The 21,727-nt window shown below is 46.1% G+C and overlaps 2 protein-coding genes across 4 annotated transcripts in view; one reads left to right on the forward strand and one right to left on the reverse strand.

The window, feature by feature from the left end:
• ZDHHC3 (zinc finger DHHC-type palmitoyltransferase 3) overlaps positions 1-7,098 on the reverse strand; it is a 71,378-nt gene extending 64,280 nt beyond the window's left edge. The window contains exon 1 of one of the 2 annotated variants that reach the window (XM_047771743.1): positions 7,022-7,098. The gene's annotated coding sequence lies outside the window, so the exon portion shown is untranslated. The remainder of the gene's footprint in view (positions 1-7,021) is intronic. The other variant, XM_047771732.1, reaches the window with a different exon arrangement.
• Positions 7,099-7,298: 200 nt separating this feature from the next.
• EXOSC7 (exosome component 7) overlaps positions 7,299-21,727 on the forward strand; it is a 32,271-nt gene continuing 17,842 nt past the window's right edge. For both annotated transcript variants that reach the window (XM_047771787.1, XM_047771796.1), the window contains exons 1-3: positions 7,299-7,399; positions 16,836-16,937; positions 17,234-17,328. In XM_047771787.1, coding sequence (XP_047627743.1) covers positions 7,343-7,399; positions 16,836-16,937; positions 17,234-17,328 — 254 coding nt within the window. In that variant the 5' untranslated portion in view covers positions 7,299-7,342. The remainder of the gene's footprint in view (positions 7,400-16,835; positions 16,938-17,233; positions 17,329-21,727) is intronic.

A 21,727-nucleotide genomic window follows, 5' to 3' on the forward strand; every position in this document is an offset into this window, starting at 1 on the left:
TGACATCACCTAGGCAAGGGCTTGGATTTTTTTTAGGGACTAAAGGAAAAAGTGCTTGGAGGAGCTTTTGCACAGCAAAAGACACCATAAAAAACAAAAAACAAAACAAAACAAAAGACAACCTATGGAACAGGAGAAAATGGTTGTTAACGACACAATCAACAAGGACCTAATCTCTAAAATATACAACTACTCATAAAACTCAACAACAAAAAACCAAACAACCCAATCGACAAATGGGCAGAAGACCTAAACAGACATTTCTCCAAAGAAAATGTACAGATGGTCAGGAGGCACATGAAAAGATAAGCATCACTAATTATTAGAGAAATCCACATCAAAACTACAATGAGGTACTACCTCATACCAGTCAGAATGGCCATCACTAAAAAGTCTACAAATGCAAATGCTGGAAACAGAGTGGAGAAGAGGGAACCCTCTTATACTGTTGGTGGGAATGTAAATGGTGCAATGACTATGGAAAATGAGATGGAGGTTCCTCAGAAAACTAAGTACAGGATTACTACATGATCTAGCAGTTTTACTCCTGGGCATATATCTGGACAAAACTATAATTCAAAAAGATACATGCACTCTTACGTTCATAGCAACACTATCACAATAGCCAAGACATGGAAACAACGTAAATATCCATTGACAGATGAATGGATTAAGATGTGGTACACGGAGTTTCCGTCATGACTCAGTGGTTAACGAATCCAACTAGGAACCACGAGGTTGCGGGTTTGATCCCTGGCCTTGCTCAGACTCTGGCCTAGGCCAGCGGCTACAGCTCCGATTAGACCCCTAGCTTGGGAACCTCCATATGCCGCAGGAGCGGCCCAAGAAATGGCAAAAAAGACAAAAAAAAAAAAGATGTGGTACACATACACAATGGAATACCAGTCAGCCATAAAAAAGAACAAAATAGGACTTCCTGTTGTGGCTCAGTGGGTAACGAATCCGACTAAGAACCATGAGGTTGCAGGTTCAATCCCTGGCCTTGTTCAGTGGGTTAAGGATCCGGTGTTGCTGTGAGCTGTGGTGTAGGTTGCAGACTCAGCTCGGATCCTGCGTTGCTGTGGCTGTGGCGTAGGCTTGGCAGCTACAGCTCTGACTCAAACCCTAGCCTGGGAACCTCCATATGCCATGGGTGCAGCCCTAGAAAAAGGCAAAAAGACAAAAAAAAAAAAAGAACAAAATAATGCCATTTGCAGCAACATGAATGCAACTAGAGAGTATCATACTAAGTAAATCAGAAAGAGAAAAACAAATACCATATGATATTACTCATATGTGGAATCTAAAATATGACACAAATTAACCTACCTACAAAACTGGAACAGACTCGTAGACCTAGAAAACGGACTTGTAGTTGCCAAGGGTGGCGGGGGTGAGGAGGGTAGGGGATGGACTGGGAGTTTGGGTTAGCAGATGCAAATGATCACATTTAGAAAGGATAACCGACAAGGTCCTACTGTATAGTAGAGGGAACTATATCCAATCTCCTGGGATAGAGCATCGTGGAAAAGAATATATTAAAAAAGAATGTATATATGTATAACTGAGTCACTTTGGTATACAGCAGAAATTGGCACAACACTGTAAATCAACTATAATTTAAAAAAAAAATTTTTTTTTAAAGTGCTTGGAGGGATCTGAAAGAGGAGCCAGGGAAAGGAAAGAGGACTGGTGCAGTTATCGCAACTGCACCAGGCTTCAAGGACGGGAGCCATTTTGCTTTCAGGTCTCTGCTGATCCCATGCACCTCAGGCCCTGTGAGCGGCAATGCCAGAGCAGAGCCTTGGGAGGAACCTGGGCCCAAGGACACAAGGCTCTATAAGTCCACAGCCCCTGCCTACCAGGCGAGGTGCTCTCTAGCAGCTGTTAGAGGGCTATGGAGATAGGTGGTAGGCTACTGCTAAAGGGAATGAAGACTGTGCTCAGAGTCAAGAGGCCAGAATTCTACTCCCCACCCTGCTATTCACTAACTCCATGGTTTGGGGCAAGACCATTGCTGCCCCGGGGCCTCATTTCCTCACCTATAAGAGGGAAGAGAGCTAACCACCAAGGTCCCCTGCAGGGCTGAGATTCTGATTCCTCTGTTCTTAGGAACAAATTCAACGTCTCTGTTAATCTCTTGGACTTTTTTATTATCAAAAGCATCCCTTAACTTCCTTTCCCCATTCTTCATTAATATTCAAAAAGAAACCCACCAATAACTGTCAGCATTTTCCCGAGCATGTTCATTTTTTTAAAATGAAATATGGCATGTAACTACCACTTCCTTTGTTCCTTCATTTAATGTTTTGTAGAACAGAAAAAGCACTGTCAAAATATATCAAATACTACAAAGTGGTAAAAGAACTCTTAAAATCCAAAGTTAAATATGACCATTTTGCAATGTTTAAATATCTGTATATCCAAGATTATTGTGACTTCTACAACCTGGTAAGGTAGGCATTTTCATGTAAAATGAGGCTTCCAGAGGTTAACTGACTTGCTCAAAGTTACGAAGAAAGTTAGTAAATCTAGATCAAAGTCAATCTAGATCATTGGAATAGATGTCCAATAGTCTTTACACCATAGATCATTATCTTTCTAACCAACCTGCCTTTCTAGATTCCCTGCTAAAACTTCTTGGCTCACAAATGCACACTTTGTACATGGCAAAGTCAAAACTTATTGCAACAAAACTGTGGCCAGAACTCTATTTGCTCCACTAGGCCCAGTATCTCAGGCAAAGTCAATCCTACCCAGAAGGATTCCATCCTCATTGACCTCAAAAAGAAGACAGTCATGTCTCAGGTAGCCCAGAAAATCTGAGTTGTTCAATCAACAAGTCCTTACATACCAGAAAGGCTGCAATTTTTGAGGAGACTAAGCAAAGGGGGGAGTTCTCCTGGGGTTTCCTGACACTGTCTGGATGAATGACTGAATTAGGTGGACTTGCAAGGCAGTCTTCTTACCTTCACAGTCGAGAGCCCAGTAATAACCTGGAAATCTGCTTTCGAAGAGGAAAGCAAATGATTTAAAAATGTAAAAGCAGGAAGAAACTTGAGGCAGCATGGCATTAGCCTCCTTATTTCCCCAACAGGTCAACAGCCAGACATCACTCCTTCATTTCTATTTCAGCTTCTGTTACTTTCTATAGCTACTGGGGTATATATGTGTGTTTAAATATTTCCAGATTTGCTAATCAGGGCATGTGACCCACTCCCCTCACATATGCCCTAATGAAAGACAGAGGCACTCTGCCATTTGCTCAAAATGAAACATGCATGAAGACTCTCTCTCTAAATGAGAATAAGCTTTACCCATATATTCCCATCATTTTTTCTACCACTGAAACCACAAGTTAAGATTTCTAGAAGAGCAAGACAGACACAGACCTGCTGGTGTGACTATGACAGGTTATTCAAACTGAGTATTCTTTAAGATAAGGCATGTGTAGGACAAATGCAAAGCATGTAAAGGAAATAGATCTCTAGGGAAAACAATAGCTCATTTTTGCTTTTCTGGGGGTACTGGGCTAATTACGAGAAGGCAAAAGAAAAGGCCTAAAACTCAGCTACCTCTGTTTAAGGCTGGGAATAAAATGTTCCCTTGCTAGGCTTTTAAGAGCTCTCTGCAACTTCAGCACCATGGACTCGGCACTGTCCCAAGCTCTTCTGTAACCAACTTTTATTGCTTTAATTAACTCAGGCTAGGTGGGACAGATTTACTCCACCTCTATAATGTTACTGCTGCCCGCCAGTGGCTAGCAGCAGCTGTTTACCTGTTGCCCTTGATGCCTGGCCTGCACAATTAGCACCTTATTATAGTCTGGCCTCTCTTCTAATTACCATGTGTCTCAACTGAGCATTTGATTTTATTATCTTGTTCATGTACTAGTTTAAGAGCCTGGGCTCCTTTTAGGATATATAATATGCCCTGTATATAATAGCAATAAATCCTAACTCCTTTTAGGCAGGTGTTTGTTTTCAATTCATCTCTTCAGGCCCATGGAGAACACTAGAGACTCACAGGCATGCAAACAGACACTTCCTGATTGTTTGAAGAGCTTCTAGACATCTATTCTGGGAGTAAGCACAAGGTTGTAATCTGGGTCTCCATGCCTATCTCAACCCTCTGTACCAGATCCATTGGTCCTCTCTGCTGTTAAGGGCTCTTAGCTACTTTCAGTTAAACTCTTCTCTGCCTATGTGTAACGCTTTCCCTGATTGAAAAGGGTTGGCTGAAACAGACACACGAGTATCCCATCAGCACCATGTTCAACATCCTCTAGAAAAAGGATTCAAGGGATATGCATTTGTGCTTGAATGGACTCCTTGCTTTTGGAATTAAAACTAAGTATAGCTTACAGGGCACTGCCAATTCCATAACAAACAAAAGCCTCTTTCACCAAATACTCTGGTCAAGGAAATGAAAGGGGACACCTGCATAAGTGGGTGGTTAGGAATGCAGGTATGGGACCTAGGTTGTCCTCAAATCCTGGCTCTCCCACTTACTAGTTATGTGACTTGTGACCTTGGACAAGACAATTAACCCTTCCATACCTCAGTTTCCCAATATGTACAACAGGGATAACAGTACCTGCCTCACAGGGCTATTGTTAATAGGACTGAATCAATTAATCTTTGTAGTTTAGAACAGTGCTGGGCACATAATAAGAACTATTTTGCTTAAGCTGATGTTAGATAAAATTAATAAGGGTACAGAGATTTAGAACTGACATAACTCAAAACAGTATGTCCCCCCTACCCCCCAAAAAATCTGACGGCAATGGGAAAACAAGCTGAAGAATGTGCCATCTTTGGCTTTTTGATTTTTCTGGCCAATATACAATCTTTGAATTGCTTCAACAATCCAAAAAGAACTCTGAATTTATGGATTTTGAAATGTCTAGTGCATTATCACAACAAATGTGATAAAAATGTTCTAGCAGTATTGAAGTAAAACAATCAGTGAAGGTGTCATTGTTTTAGTGGAGAATTTAAAATAAACATTCTATTGTTTACACACTTTTTTTTTTTTAGGGCTGCATAGGCAGCGTATGCAAGTTCCCAGGCTAGGAGTCCAATCAGAGCTGCAGCGGTTGGCCTATGCCACAGCCATAGCAAATTGGGATCCAAGCCTCGTATGTGACCTACACCACAGCTCACAGCAACGGTGGATCCTGAATCCACTGAGGGAAGCCAGGGATTGAACCTGCATTCTCATGGACCCTAGTTGGGTTCGTTATCACTGAGCCACAATGAGAACTCCTGTTTACACCTCTTATATCTTCTTGGTCTAACATATCAGACGTTGTTCATAATATTATTTAGCAAATGCTGTCAACCTTTCGCTAGCAAGGAATCTTTAGTCAATTATCAGGGGAACACTTCACATATATGTTCTGTATTTTTGAAGACACACTGACAGCTTTTAATGTAAAGATGACTCCATGGTATCCAAACTCAGACTTTTCTGTGTCTTTTCTGATCTATTCACTGACACTTTTTAAATCCTCAGTACTCTTAGATATCCTAGCTATTAAAATTCCACATTCAGGGTCTCTCCTTTCTGAGCAATCTCTAGCACAAAATGCCTTTTCCAACATCAGCAGTCCCTTGTTATCGCATCACGGAAGTCCTCATGTAGAATCCAGGCAGCTAATCACACACGACAGGTGGGGCACCTGTGCTTTCATTAGGGAGGAAACCTTTCCGGTTTCAACTCTCCTAGTTTCCCTGGAGGGCAAAGTCCAACACTGCAAGATGTCTTCGCTGTAGGTGCACCTGCAGATGACTATGTAGAGACATCAGAAACAACTAATGTTCAGTTTACTAAGAAGTGATCATCTATTGTGGGGCTCAGCAGTTTAGTGCTTAAGATTGTGGGCACGTATTTCCTCTCCATACCCTCCTCCTGCCACCTGCCCTATCTTCCTGTGCTCATTGGCACCACTATCATAGCTCTTAACCACCATGTTCTGTGGTTGTGTTGGCCCTGGAGCCTTCCCCCTCTGCCCAGGGACCGTCTCTGGGCAGAAGGGGTGTTTCATTTCTTAGTGTTCCAAAGCTAGCACAAAGCCCATCTATAGTAAGGTCCCACTACTTATTTGTGCAACCGTATTGAAGTTACTGAAAAATGCCTAACAGTTCTTTGGAAGATCAAGCAATCAAGGGTTACTTTCACTTTTCAGAACAGGTAGGTTCCTCAAAATTGGGGCGTTTGGAAAAGTCATCAGATCACCTTTTGTTTCCATCGTTTTGGGTTAACTTTCCCCATTTATCCACGTGGCTCCTTTAAAATGTTTCGTGCCCTGTTAGCCCCGCCTTAATGGGCTCCTTCAGTGACCCCACATTCACCTTGCAGGTATCCTTTCCAGATATTCAAGGCCCATATTCCTACTCGGCCACGACTGGGGCTCTCATTTTTCATCCACGGATCCCAACGACCAAGCTGGGGTTTTCAGCCACTACTGTGAAGCGCTGGGGACGACTGGGCACTACGCCCCTCTCCAGCTCCGGTTACCATGATTCTCCCCACCTACTCTCTTTGGGACAATGCTCCGGCAACCTCCCAGGGCAAGGGGATTCGGCAAGGTTCTGGGCTAGCGTTCGGTAGTCAGCCCCAGAGAGCAGGCGTGGGGGTAGGAGGAATCCCTGGGGTGAGTGAGGACGCCTCGGGACTAGTGAGCACTTACTCGTGGCCCGGACCCTTCCGGCCGGGAACGACCTATAGAGGCTGTATCGCCTCTTCCCCACCACCCTAGGGACTAGGGAAATGCAAGACACCGAGGCGGGAGATAGAGCGAAGAGACAATCCCCAGACCAACCACGACGTCCGCCTTCCCTCAATTCAGGGTCTGTCGATCTCTCTCTCTCTCTCACAAGCCCTACTTCAACTCCAGCCTTGATCAAACTGCGCTGCGCGCCTCTCTCACTGCGAGTCCTCCAGCCGCGGCCCCAGCCCGCTCCTCTCGTCTCACCCCAGCTTTTTCACCCAACCCCAGTTTCCTCACCCAACTGACCATGAAGCCGGAGGCAGTTTCCCAGTCCCAGGTCCCCGGTGAGGCTCCCGCCGCCGCCGCCGCCGCCGCCTCCCCCTGCAGCCTCCGACCCGGCACCCGGCCTCGGGCTGCTGCGATGGCTCCCCAGCACGAGGCGCAGCGGCTCCCTGGACTCGGCCAGACACAGGGCGGCGCGCAGGAGAAGCCCATCGAGCTCCCGGCAGTAGCGACGGCGGCTGCTGCAGGAGCGGCCGCCGCGCAGACTGATGACGCGTGAGCGCGGGGGCGTGGTCACGGGGCGACGCGGGCTGATGACGTGAGGCGGCGGGGCAGCTCGGCAACATGGCGTCTGTGGCTCTAAGTGAGGCGGAGAAGGTGTACATCGTGCATGGTGTTCAGGTAGCGGCAGCAGCTGCATTGGCGCGGCCCGCTGGGTTCCCCTGGCTCTGCGGGTCGCTTCCCGCGCCTCAGTTCGCCTGGGAGGACTGCGGTCGATTAGGTTTACTTTGTGATTAAACCACTCGCAGCCGGCGTGTGCATTCTGAAGCCGGCAACGCGGGCATGTTTGGGGCCTGTCGGCGAGCATCCATTTAGACCTATATGCATACTTGCATCTTTCTGGGTCTGTAAGGTTCCTAACCAGGGTAGGAAGTGGTGGGTAGTTTCTGATTCTATTAAATCCCCTCTCAGCCTTCGAAGTCTGAACTGTCCCACATTTTTTAGGTACATATTCTATCATAATTTTTATCTCATCGTATCTTTCTAACAGTCCTGAAGGTAAGTATTATCTCTGCTGATAAAGAACTGAGGTCGGAGAGGTTAAGTCACTTGTCCAAGGTCACCTAGTAATTGTGTGGTGGTGTTACCCAAAAACTGGATTTGCGTTTTGGTGGGTGTGGAGCCAAAAGACACAACCTAGACAAAGATTGAGAGAAGGAAGGATTTATTACTTGCTGCAAGTAGGACACCCGTGAGATCTTTTCCAAAGCAGTGTCTCAAACAGCAAAATTGGGGAACAAGCTAAGTGCACATGTGTATTTGAAGGGGCTTGAGCAGAGGAGAATTCAGCAAGAATTGGGGCAAAATCAATAGGGTGAAGCTTTAGTTGATAGGAGTCTTGAGGGTCAGAAAAGGTCAACGAAAACATTCCTTAGGTTGCGACCAGTTTGGGGGTGTTAGCCTGTAGTTACTGTACTCCATCTGGTTGAGGGCTTTAGCTCCTATAGAACAATTCAAAGGTACATATCACATTGTCGTGTATATCCCTTGAGGAGGAATTCGGACTCTGTTTTACTGCAGAACTATTGTTTCTTTCCTGCTTTTCTTTTGTCCTGCATTTTGTTGTTGTTGTTTTTAGGGCCGCACTCATGGCATATGGAAATTCCCAGACTAGGGGTTGAATCAGAGCTGCCGCTGCCGGCCTGTGCCACAGCCATAGCCACACTGGATCCAAGCTGAATTTGTGACCTACACTGCAAGCTCATTGCAATGCCAGATCCTTAACCCATTGAGCAAGTTTAGGAACTGAGCCCTCGTCCTCATGGATACTGGTTGGGTTCATTAACACTGAGCCACATTGGGAAGTCCCTGTTTCTGCATTCTTTTTTTCCCTCAAGATCATTAATTACTGAGACCTGTTCAAGGGCAAGCATTGTAGCCAGGCTTAGATTACAAAAAGACTTAGGCCAAAATGGCTTCTCTTATGTCTCGAAAGCCATGCCTTACTCTCTTTTTTCCAGAGACAACCCCCAACCCCCTCCACCCTCTATGCTTACAGTAGAGCTGGGATATAAATCCAGATCTTTCTGATCGCAAAGCCTAACTCGACTCTCATGCCACTTGCCCTTTTTTTAAAATAGGAATTCAAAGGGGAAAGCCAAAGAGACTCCCCACTTCTACTTTTCTTTCTTCTGTCCTCTGAAAGTATGTTGGGGAAACAGAACAGGGGGAGGGCAAGTTCTGAACTCCCTCCCATTTTTCTAGATCTTGACTAGGATATGGACATATATTGGTATAGTGTTTTTTTACATAGTATTTTTCTACCTTGGTTGGTTCTGGGTTTCTTTAGAACCCTATTTTGCATTTCTTTGTACAAACTTTGTTTTAATAACTTGTATCAAACTAGTTTTTTCTCTGTTTACAACATTCAGGAATTTGGGGGCAAATTTCAGAATTTCCAGAATTAGGGCTTAATCCTTTCGGATTCGTTTAACTACCTAAATGTGTGCTCTCTTTGTCCAAGAGGATACTGTTAACGTCCACGCTATCCTAGTGACACCTAAACCTTGAAGTGCCTTTTACTCATAAAGTACAGCTTCCTGGGCTTTAACTGGACCTTCTGGATCAGAAACTTTGGGGCTGGGGCCTGGAAATAGGTATTTTCATAAACGTTAGGGGATTTTAATGCAGCCACCAGCCATTGGCCCATGGGGAAGCCACTGGCCTGGTCCATCTTGGAGCCCAGAAACGTCTGCTCCTGGCTGAGGTCATATGGCCTCCTGCCTCTGTTTGAATGAGGACTTGGGGTCCGACTGAACAGGGCCCCATCCTGGGCTCCACCATTCACAGTAAGAGTGATTCTAACCTGAGTAGCTGAGTTAGCGCCCCCTGTGTAAATTGAGAATTTAGCCATCTGGGGGCAGAAAGGGATTGTGAGGAACGATGAGATTAAGAAAATATGGAGTACTTGGAGTGTTGTCAACCCTGAAGAGCAGTTGGCTCCTTGTCAAGATATGTTCATCAGAAGTGTGGCTTTTCCTAGAACCACCCATACTATATCCCCAACCTTTGTGGTGACCCCATGACGGGTTCAGCGTGTAGCTGTTGAAGTTTAAGCTCTTTGGATTTGGAGGGCTAGAGATTGTTAAATTATATCAAGAAAAGGGGGTTTGTGGCCAGGTTAGGGGCACTGCCTCTCCAGGGCTCTAACATGGACCACATGGACTGTGTGACTGCCTGTCTGTGTCTCTGGTAACACCTCCACTTCTTTCTCCTAGAGTGTCTCCCTTCTCTGTAGCCACTTGCTGTCCAGCTGCCCTTCACCTTGGTACAAGCCATCCCCCCACCTTTACTTCTGTGAGACCTCCATAACCTGTCAGTTCCTCTTTAACTCCCCCCCCCCCCCAAAAAAAAAGATCAGAGGAATTCCTGCTGTGGCTCAGCAGATTAAGAACCTGACTGTAGTGTCCATGAGGATATGTGTTCGACCCCTGGCCTCAATCAATGGGTCAAGGATCCGGCATTGCTGCAAGCTGTGGCTTAGGTCACAGATGTGGCTCAGATCTGGCATTGCTGTGGCTGTAGCATAGGCTGGCAGTTGCAGCTCCGATTCGACCCCTAGCCTGGGAACTTAAATATGCCTCAAGTGCAGCCCGTAAAAAGCAGGAAAAAAAAAAGAAAAAGGAGAGAGAGAGAGCACATTCCAAGGAGAGGATTGGGTTTTATGCCCCCAAGAGCTGGCCACTCTCTGGGTCATTATGTCTTTGGGTCAGGTGCTCTGCAGGCTGGGCAGGATCCCATCCTAGAGGAATGTGGACCTACTTAATAGGCTTGGAAAGTGGAATAAGGATTGACCTTTTGTTTTGCCTGCTCTGTCTTGGTCCTGAGCCTGCAGAGCTGGGCCCTTTCCTAAGCAGGGTGGCTTTTAGGGGAGGCCTCTGGTCACAGTTTTCCTCCAGCAAGCTCTGTGCTCTTGGTCAAGCAAAAGCAAGGTTGTGGGGGGTTAACATCACTTCAGGGGACTGCTTTGAGTCTAAATCCTCCCAAGCATGTTGGGTTAGCAAGCCAACTGCCAGCTTCTGTCAGGGAGTAGGACTGGGTTACCTGAGTTTGAGGAACAGCAGCTCTGGATGGATTCACCTGCCCTTCATTCTGTCACACACAGGAGGTTGAAAATTATCGCTTTGAGTTCTGTCTGTAACCTCTCTCCAGGTTGTTTTTGAAGATTCAGTGAGCTAATACATGCCAGCAGAACCAAGAGAAGGAACTGCTGAGTGGGGTCTCCTGTGTGCAGAAGGTTCCCCACGAGTGATCTATGGCTTCTGGACTTTCCTATAACTCTTTAAGGCCAGGGCTGTTTCCACTTTCTAGACCAAGAGACTCAGAGATGTTAACAGACTAACCTGCTTGAGGTCACCAGGCTGGCATGGGACAACAGAAATTTAAATATAGATTGGAGATGACTCCACACCACACCCAACTAGGCAAGGTTGTTGTGATCCCATGATCACAACTTGAAAATCATTAGGAGCCAAGGTAGCATCCAGAAGGCCTTTACCTAGAAAGCTGCTCTGTCCCCTCTGTGTGGACAGGGCCGTGCTCCATGGTGTTGGTGTCACCTGTGGGCATCTGTTGACTTTAAATGGAGCTTTCACTTCAGGGCAGCCTATGTTTTGTTTTTTTTTTTTTGTCTTTTGTCTTTTTTGTTGTTGTTGTCGTTGTTGTTGTTGTTGCTATTTCTTGGGCTGCTCCCGCGGCATATGGAGGTTCCCAGGCTAGGGGTTGAATCGGAGCTGTAGCCACCGGCCTATGCCAGAGCCACAGCAACTCGGTATCTGAGCGGCGTCTGCAACCTACACCACAGCTCACGGTAACGCCGGATCATTAACCCACTGAGCAAGGGCAGGGACCGAACCCGCAACCTCATGGTTCCTAGTCGGATTCGTTAACCACTGCGCCACGACGGGAACTCCCAGGGCAGCCTATGTTTAAGTGTTCACACATGGATTGATTCCTTTGCTCTTGAGCATTGAATATGAATACAAATTGTGGTAGGGTAGGCTCTGAGCCAGGCCAAGATGGTTTGGGTAATTTCCTAAGCCTTTTATGAGGTAAAGTGGATTAAGAAAAGTTGTCCCATATGCAGTGATTCATGAACTAGTTTGTTTGTTTTTCTCCTGTTTCATGATTTTTTTCTATAAAAAAAATTATACTTTATGCATTCCTGGGAAGGGAAATTTATAGCTCTTTTTATCTCTTGTCACCTGACCCTTCCCGAGGAGGCAGAGAGTGATTTGAAGGCAGGAAAGCAAGAGCTGCTGAGGCCCAGTTTTCTGACACCCCTCCAGCCTTATCCTGGAACAGTGGGTTGTCACTACAGAGGGTTGTGACTAGATCTTTACAGAGTGATCATTTAAAGCAATAGTCGGAAGCCCCGGGGCCCTGAGGCCTCCTTGCTCTCATAGTCCTTATCACCATCAGCAGGATCAACTGGTATAGTGAGCCAGTTCATTCTTTGAGAGAGGCCTGTGATGCCTTCTTTGCACACCGAAGAGACCCTTGAGAATGCAGGAGGCAGTGTGGAATTGTGGTTAAGAGCCCTGGCTTGGAATTCAGATGCTATCTACTGGCTGTGACCTTGGGCCAGCCATTTAGCATCTCTCTACTATTTCTCATTTGTAAAATGGAAGGAAAAATTGCTCTCTTACATTGTGAGGATTCAATGCATTCACTGGTGCATTAGCTGTGTAGTATTCCCAGCACATTATCTGGGAGAGAGTAAATGCACATTAGAGTAAATGCGCATTAAGCAGTAGCTACTATTAGCTTTTGCAAACACTTGTGAATGTTTTTATTTATAGATTCATAGAATTAGAGGAGCACCTTGGAGGGCATCTAATTCAATGTGTATACTTTTGCAGATGAGGAAGTAAGTCTGAATGGAGGGGAAGGGACTCGTTTCAGGTCCAGCAGCTAGTTAATGGCAGGACCAGGCCTGAAGTCCATGACTAACACTCCTAGTGATTTCTCATACTTATGCCATACTGGTAGCCCTGTCTCCCAGGACTCTGTGGTAAATGGCCTTTCCAGGCCAGGTTTTCACTTTCCTAGCAGGACACACCTAGGGCATGGGGCAAGCAGAGATTGACTAGAAAGCCTTCATGTGGGTTGGTGTGGGTGGGGTTGTGAAAAAACCATTAAGTAGTTTGTTTTGCCTTTTTTTTCTTTCTTTTTTTTTTTTTTTTGCTTTTTAGGGTCACACCCACGGGGCATATGGAGGTTCCCAGGCTAGGGGTCAAATCAGAACTACAGCTGTGAGCCTACACCACAGCCACACAGGATCTGAGCTGCATCTGCCACCCACACCACAGCTTGTGGCAACACTGGATCCTTAGCCCGCTGATCGAGGCCAGGGATCGAACCCGCAATGTCACGGCTCCTAGTCAGATTCGTTTCTGCTGCACCACGACGATGACGGGAACTCCCGAAACCCCCTCCCCCCAAAACCATTAAGTAGTTTTGGAATCTTCCTGTGAATCCTCCAGTGAAGATAGGTTCTTTTATAAAGAGTTCAGGAGACTCATTCTCCTAGACTTGAAATTCTGTTGCTTTTCAAGAACACGCCTCCCCACACTCCAGATAGGGATTGCTTCCAGGGAGGGGATGGGCTGCAAAGGAACTTCAACCTGATTTAGGATGTTTATTTTCTCTCCTTTGACAGAAGTTGAGAGAGAGAAAGCAGTGAAACAAACAAGACAGATGGTAGTAGTTAGTATCCTGAGGTGGGAGCATGCAGTGTTTTCCTTTTCTATATTTTAATTTCTCAAAATAAAAAAGTCATTCAGTTATGCACTTAGCTGAGCGGATTAAAGATAGTTTCTTACATACTTCTGAAGAGTGGTATTGTTCTGTTATTGTTTGGGGTTTGTTTTTAATGTTTTGAGGAGCATTAACCCCTTTGAAAATCAGATGAAGCTAATGATTATTTTTTTCCTGTAAGAAAAGGCTTTCAAAAAATGTTTGCAGGAGTTCCCGTCGTGGCGCAGTGGTTAACGAATCCGACTAGGAACCATGAGGTTGCGGGTTCGATCCCTGCCCTTGCTCAGTAGGTTAATGATCCGGCGTTGCCGTGAGCTGTGGTGTAGGTTGCAGATGCGGCTCGGACCCTGCGTTGCTGTGGCTCTGGCGTAGGCCGGTGGCTACAGCTCCGATGCGACCCCTAGCCTGGGAACCTCCATATGCCGCGGGGAGCGGCCCAAGAAATGGCAAAAAGACCAAAAAAAAAAAAAAATGTTTGCAGAGAGCAGGGACGATCTCTGTCGCCTGGTGTGGGGTGGTTTCCTACATATGTATTGTTAATTTTTTTTTAAAATAAGCAAAGTATAAAAGAATGTCTGTAATATGCTCCCTTTTATGCAAGAAAAAAAGAAAAGGATGTTAAATACTTGTTTCTCTCTTTGCCAAATCCCCCCTTGGTAAAATATAATTAATTGTAAACAAAGGAGAAAACAGTCATTGAAAGGGGGACTAAAGAGTTGGATTTTTATTGCTCATCCAGGGATTCATTCAATCAACAGTTTTCCTAGAATAATCTACTAGAAAAAATTTATGTTTAAAAAATAATAAAAATTTTACCTTGCAATTACCAGATGGGTCTATTGAACTCTTTTGTTCATAGAATAACTAAAAGTTATGAAGATTGGAAATGGTACAGTGGACTCAAATAGGGATGGATATTTTCTTGGAATTCCAAGGCTTGTGGTGTTTTTGTTTGTGAGGTTTTTTGTTTTTGTTTTTGCAGTTATTTTTCTACTGCAGGGATATATAGTCACATCACTGTGTTTTTAAGTTACTTTAAATAATTCTGTCATGACCAAGAAATTTGTTCATTTGCTTTTTGTTTTGATTTGATTTTTAGGATTGCTTTTATAACTTTAATTTTGTTGTATAATTATGCATAATGATTTCGTGATTCCAAATTTAAATCAAGACAGGAGTCAAGATTCAATACCCTCTTCCTTCATTCTCTTCCTGTCTTTTTCTCTAAATGAACATTTAAAAATATAATTTAAAAAAAGAAAGAAAAAAGATGTTGAAAATGCTTGCGGGAGTTCCTGGTGGCATAGCAGTAAAGGATCAGTTTGTCACTGCTGTGGCTCAGATTCCATCCCTGGCCTGGGAACTTCGGCATGCCACAGGTGTGGATAGGCGTGGACAAAAAAAAAAAAAAAAAATGCTCGTGTATCTGTTCATTTGTGCAAAGGAAATATAGGAAAGATGAACCAGGAACTAAGGACATTGGTTACCTGCCTTGAGCGGGTTGGAGGAAGTAGAAAAAGGGGGGGCTGTGAAAATAGGGGTGAGGGGAGAGTGACATTTCTCTGAGCACACCTAATCTGATCGCTTTGAATCCTAGAGCTGTGGTGATGGTCCACCTACCCCAAGAGTAGATAAGTAATTAAAAGTAGCCGGGATGAAGGGGACCCACACCTGAATAGCAGCGGTTACAAATGAACCTGATGGGGGTGGAAACAAGTGACAGAGGCACAGGAAGGATGGGGCAAGACAACTGGAAAGTCTTTTGAGTGGGTGCTGTGAGGGTAAAGGCAAAAAGAACTCTGCGGGATATTGTATGAGTAAATTTGTTCCTCAGAGGGGTATGGCCTGGAGCAATTCTGAAACTACTTTGTGTATATCTAGAAAGTTAACAAATGTGTAAATACATTGTAGATAATGAAAGCCAGAGAGAAAGAAGAAACTTTCCTTGAGAAGTTACAAATAAGAGGAGGAGGAAGGTTGGAACCAACTCTTGGTATGAACACAGGGCTTTTTCATAGATAATGTGGATAGAAACAGAGGTAAATATATGTGTGGGTTAGTACACGTACACATACACATTTTCTAGCTCTATCCACTGAGACGATCTGGAAGCAGTGATACCCCAGTAGCAACGAACCTACTTAGCACCCAGATCTTGGATTGCTTGGGGTTTTTTGGCCTCACCCACGGCATGTGAGGGTTCCTGGGCCAGGGACCAAGCCCAAGCCACGGCAGTGACAACACTGAATCCTTAAACCACTAGGCCATCAGAGAACTCCCCAGATCCTGGTTTTTAAGCAACATTCTCCAATAAAAGGAACCAGGGTTTCTTGGAAAAAGGGCTAATCTCAGGGCTGAGACAGGGGAAAATACAAGAGGCTGGAAGATCTTGTGTTGTCAGAAGTAAAAAGAAGAAGTTGGAGACGTTAAAAGAACAGAGGAACCAACACAAAGGAGCTCCCAGGGGCCAAATCTGGAACACTTTGAGCAATGAGATAAATAGTAGTAGAATTGGATTATAACTACAGCAAAAGATAGACATCTGTGAGTTATACCAATAGAAGTCAATAATTGAGGAAATAAATAGTTGGGGATAAGGCTGGGCAGTCTGTAGATCACCCTGAAACCCATTTTCTGCAGCGGTCGGCAAACCTTGCCTGTACAGGGCTAGATAGTAAGGATCTGGGGGCTGCAGGTCTTGTGATCTCTATCTCAGCCCCTCAACTCTCAACTCTGCCGCTGTAGCAAGAGCAGCCACAGAACACCTGAACGAATAGCCATGGCTGTGAGTGGTTTACAAAAACAGGCAGCCTTCAGGCCTAACTTTGTTCTGGAGCCTGCCTGCTTTAGGAGATACCAGCTAGTTTTTAGCTGTTTACAGAGTAGATCTCCTTGAGTTTGGGGGGTGTCTCAGCCGAGACAGCTGTACCTGTAGCTCTGAAACTGTGCTTCTTGTTGTGATTTTAGAATTGCAGATTTGGAAAGGGGCAGCTTATTTTGTCCCTTGTTGGGATTTTGTGTGTTTGCTTGTGCCTCATGGTATGTAGTCTGGACTTTATGCTCGAAGAGACCTGGGATGGAAACCTGGCTTTGCTCTCCCTAGCTGTGAGACTGAGTCTCCACTTCCTCACATGTAAACTAGTAATGTCATTAGCTACGAGGACAGAATTTTTGGATGACTCAGTAAGAGAAAAGGAGCTGTTGTACTGCATATTTCTCTAGGGGGAGAGGATGAGTCACTTAGGAGTCTGCTGGAGGTTTGGGATCTCGGCCTTAGGGTTGTGGTTGCTGTCCTCAGGAAGACCTTCGCGTGGATGGCCGCGGCTGTGAGGACTATCGATGTGTCGAAGTGGAAACCGACGTGGTGTCCAACACCAGTGGGTCTGCCAGGGTCAAGCTGGTGAGTACTGTGGCCACGGGCCACGCTCAGGAGGAGGAATGGGTCCTAGGGAAGTAGGCCCCTCGGGGCTTTTGGAGGGCAGATTGTTCCAGGGGAAACCTAAGACCCAAGCCAAATTCTGGGAGAGGGGTCTGTGTAGATGTGAAGGACCCCTCACCTTCTCAAAGGGCCGCTTTCTGAGTCCCAGCACTGATGCTGAGAGAGTCTCCCCAGGGGTGGATGTCTGGGGAAGGAGGAAGGTGGTGGGTGCCTGGCTCCCTGCCCTGAATGAGGACTCTTCTTGCATGTGTCTGTAGGGTCACACAGACATCTTGGTGGGAGTGAAAGCAGAAATGGGGATGCCGAAGCTGGAGAAACCAAACGAAGGTTACTTGGAGTTTTTTGTTGACTGGTCAGTATTCTCTGGATGTTTGTAAAGCAAAACAGTTGGAAAGGTGAAGATTCAGAGATTGAACCTCTTACTTTTCCTGTTGAGCCTACTTTTATTTTGTATTTAATCATTAGTCATCCAGCCAGCAGGTGTTTACTGGGTACCCCTGTGTGCCAGGTATGGGGAAATGTGCAGGGAGCTCTTGGCTCGGGTCCTGCCCTTGTCCTAATCAGCTGGCCCTCACTGGGCTTCATTCTCTCTGTCTGAAAAAGGAGGGCATCTGCCACGTAGCCCAGCACATGGTGATGATGAGAGGCAGATGCAATGATGGGTGTGTTACAGAGCTTTGACAGGTATCAAATCGAGCTGATAAGGATCATTTGGTCTAAAAGGCTCGCTTTCTCCTCCTGATATAGCTTTGCTGAAAACTTTTCATGACTTGTTTGGCAGGGCAAAGATCAGGAGCAGCCAAGCAGCCTGACAGACTGAGGGGGTGGTGGCTGGGTAGAGCAAAGACTGCAGTCTCTGCAGCCAGCCAGCCTTGCTGCTGGCTTCCTTCTTTGGCCAGCCATGTGACCACAGGCTTGTTAGTCTCTCTGTGCCTAAATTTCTTTTCTTTTTTTTTTGTCTTTTTGCCTTTTCTAGGGCTGCACCCTCAGCACATGGAGGTTCCCAGGCTAGGGGGTCTAATCGGAGCTCTAGCTGCTGGCCTACGCCAGAGCCACAGCAACGCCAGATCTGAGCCGCATCTGTGACCTACACCACAGCTCATGGCAACGCCGGATCCTTAACCCACTGAGTGAGGCCAGGGATCAAACCCACAACCTCATGGTTCCTAGTCGGATTCGTTAACCACTGAGCCACAAAGGGAACTCCTCTGCCTAAATTTCTTTATCTGAGATACAGAGATAATAATACTATTGTGATGATGAGGAAACAAAGTAATGAAAATAGAGTGAGCATCCAGCAGCATGGGTTTCAGAAGTGTGCCTTCCCTCCTTCTTGTTCCCTCCACCTTCTAGAAGCGGGGGCTGTTCATTGAGTTGCTGGCCCAGTCCCATCTTCTATCTCTGACTCCCCTTCTGGGTAGGTGACAGCAGACCTTCTTGAGTGGGTAAGGATCTCTCTTGGCTCATACTAGGTGCAGGTATATAATATTGATACTGCACTGGAGGCTCCAAGATCACGCCCACATTTGGAGATGTAGTGAAAAGATTCAAAGGACTTAGCATATAGCATGTCGTTTTACTCACAGCTACGATATATTTGCAGCCACAAAAATTGCACCCAGGCGTGTGATGATTCTGCCCAGAAAACGCATTAGAGGAGTTCCTGCTGTGGCTCAGTGGAAACAAACCTGACTAGTATCCATGAGGATGCATATTTGATCCCTGGCCCCTTTCAGTGGGTTAAGGATCCAGTGTGCCAAGAGCTGCGGTGTAGGTCAGAGACGCAGTGGCAGTGACTGTGGTGTAGGCTGTCAGCTACAGCTCTGATTCGATCCCTAGCCTGGGAACTTCCATGTGCCGCAGGTGCAGCTGTAAAAAGAAGAAAAGAAAAAAAAAAAGGTTAGAGACTCAGCACCCAGGATTTGTATTGGGGCTGCTCATGAAGCCACCCTCTGCTTTACGCACAAAGCTCCAGAATCCCAGAAGGAAAGCAGCTGTTCAGCATGAACCATATTATTTGTGCAGTCTAGGCCGACTGAGTATACTCTGAGAGCCAAGTGCCCAGATGTCAGCCAAGAGCCAGCCTTGCAATCAGGCCCTCCTAAAGGTAGCAGCCTTTCACCTATAATGTCAGCTCTTTTCTGCACAGATGCTAACCCACATTTGTATAGCTAGTTATATCTTCTAGTCTTCGCTTCCAAACACAAGTTGATCCTTATAATACTCCTGTGAGAGAGATGACAAATGTGTTTTGGAGAGGGTCAGTGACTTTCTTAGAATCACATCGCTAGTAATGCCAGCTCAGGTCTATCAAGCTCTGAATCTTTGCTCTTTATATGTCGTGTAGCTTGCAGAAGCCAGCTTTAGAGAGAGGGCGTGCTGAAAAGAGTTTCTAGAATCTGTCTGTGTTCATCTTTCTGGTCGGTTTTCCTTCCAGACCATTCCTGACCCCTACCCTGGCCCTCCAGCAATCTCTTCTTGGTTCAGCCCAGCTGTTCTCAGCAGTCTGAGCTGTATAGTGGAATTGGCCCATCCTTTAAGTTGCTGTGCATGATGTGACTTTGTTCAAACCTCCAACTTAGCCTTTCCTTTGATCCTGGAGGAAGAAAAAAGGCCTCTCCTGCCTTGATATGCCTGAGTCAGTGCCGTAAACAGTCACTGAGGAGCCGCATGTGTTTGGGGCTGTAATTTGCTTTCCTTTTCTTCATTATCTTCTGCCTCATTCATCTTAGGCAGACCAAAGGCAGTCAGCCCAACCACACCAAAGAGAGGGCGTTGCACTCAGATGCTTGGTACAGGGGACACGTTTCACTGCGGCTCTGTGTCTGAACATGACTCCAGGTTAGCCTTATGCTCTTGTCCCTTTCTTGTCCCAGCTGGAAGAGGGTGGCTCCAGGGAGGGAGGAGGAGCCTTGGAGCTGCCTCTTCCTAAGATCGGGCTTCTAAGAGTAAGCCTGTCACTCCTGGCTGAGAGTTGGCTGCCTACTGGTCTCTTTTTCCTCTTTGTAAGTCTTGGGAGAACCTCACCAGGCCCAGAAGCTCTGTTTTCCAGGGAGTTCTCCTGAATCTGCTTCTCAAGGTGGCACCCTTTAGCGTCTTTAATTGGCTCAGTGTGATCAGCCCAGCAGGTAGAATCACTGCCAGAGATTCACAAAACCCCACTTTCCTGCAGAGAAGAGAGAGGTTACCAAGCACCATTAGCTGCCACTTTTATTAGAACTCATTTGAATCTTCAAGGAGCAAGTCTTAATTGAATAAACAAATAAATCCCTTTATTTCGATCCTGTGAATAGGAGGGGCTTCTGGGCATCTGTGGCTATGCCCAGCAATGAGGTGCTGCCCCTGACCCCACCCAGGCCCCAGGCATGGACGCTCTCTCTATGGGAGAGCTCAAGGCACACACCATCCACAGGCTGAAACAGAATTGTTACCCAGTGGGAGGAAAGTAATTGGGTGGGTAGGGGGAGTCCCCTCCTGCCAGGATGAGCCCCTGGTTGACCTAACTGCTTTACCAGCAACTTCTGTGTTTTAATTATTAAAATTCCCAGTGGTAGAGAGGTCACGGAAAACTAATTGTCTTTCTGCTAATTCCTTCTACTTCCATTTGTCTACTTGAGATAATATATGGAGCCTGAGGTAGGCACTGTCCCCCACCCCCATATTTTTTCCCCTGGGTCTTGGAAATGATGCCTGTGGAAAAGAGCACCTGCCCCTGAGCCCTGGTCCCCATACCAGTGGAGGAGGGAAACTCTGAGGTTCCTGAGCTCTGCTCCAGAAATGCCTGGCAGCACTTTACTAAACTGGGAGCAAACCTGCACCTTATAATTCCTGTCTTATGTCTTCAGTTTGTTAGTTGTAGCCTGAGAATAGGCCATTTTAACTAAGAACTGTGAACCTTTGGGAAAAGATGGTTTCCATCAGAAGCCCTGAAGGTAGGAACTTAGTGAGCTGGCGTGTCACTCTGGTTACCACCAGGTGGCAGTCCATCAAGCCTTTTCTCTACTTTCTGGCCACCATGGTGATGGGTTTAGGAACTTTGGTTTGGTGTCTCATACAGGCTTCAGTTTTACCTGGGGGAGTTGAGGAGAACACGTTTCATTCGTAGACATTGCAGTGTGCCTGGCACTTGTCACTTCTCTCGGGGACTCAATGTGATCACTTGGTTTTTTTCCCTAATATTGAACCAGAAGCTTCAAGACCTGAATGGGCGGGTGGAGCCATTTGATCTCTGTTCCTTCCTGCTTCCTGCTGCTTGCAGTGTTTGTTTCCAGCTGAAGGGCTGAGGGTGGGGGCAAGACAGAGAGGCGACCTGTGGAAGTCACGTGAGGCTAGCTATACTCTGAAAGTCTCCAGAGCTGATGACATGACTCTCCTGGGAACTTCAAACAAGGGCTTATGGTGAAACGCTCAGAATGTGTCACTCTTTCCATACCCATGTATAGGGGAGCTTTTGCAGGGTCAGAAATGAGCACATGGAATCCCAGAGGAATCCGAGGAATTGGGACCTGCCTCGGGGTTAGGGGACTAGAGGGATAGGGCCCGGAGTCATCCCTGGCCCAGGTACTCACTAAACCACTTGTTTTTGCCGTGGGCCTGGCCTGACCTGACTGTGAGGCTTCACAGACCTGCAGGCTAGATTGATTACAAGGGAAACAACAATGGGCCTAGTGTTTGAAGTCCCGTTCCAGGTAGACATGGCCTTCATCTCAGCTAAATCCAGTTAAACTAGAGATGTGCTAAGCAGGAGGAGC

The sequence above is a fragment of the Phacochoerus africanus genome, chromosome 1 (assembly GCF_016906955.1).
Source record: "Phacochoerus africanus isolate WHEZ1 chromosome 1, ROS_Pafr_v1, whole genome shotgun sequence".
Taxonomy (NCBI): domain Eukaryota; kingdom Metazoa; phylum Chordata; class Mammalia; order Artiodactyla; family Suidae; genus Phacochoerus; species Phacochoerus africanus.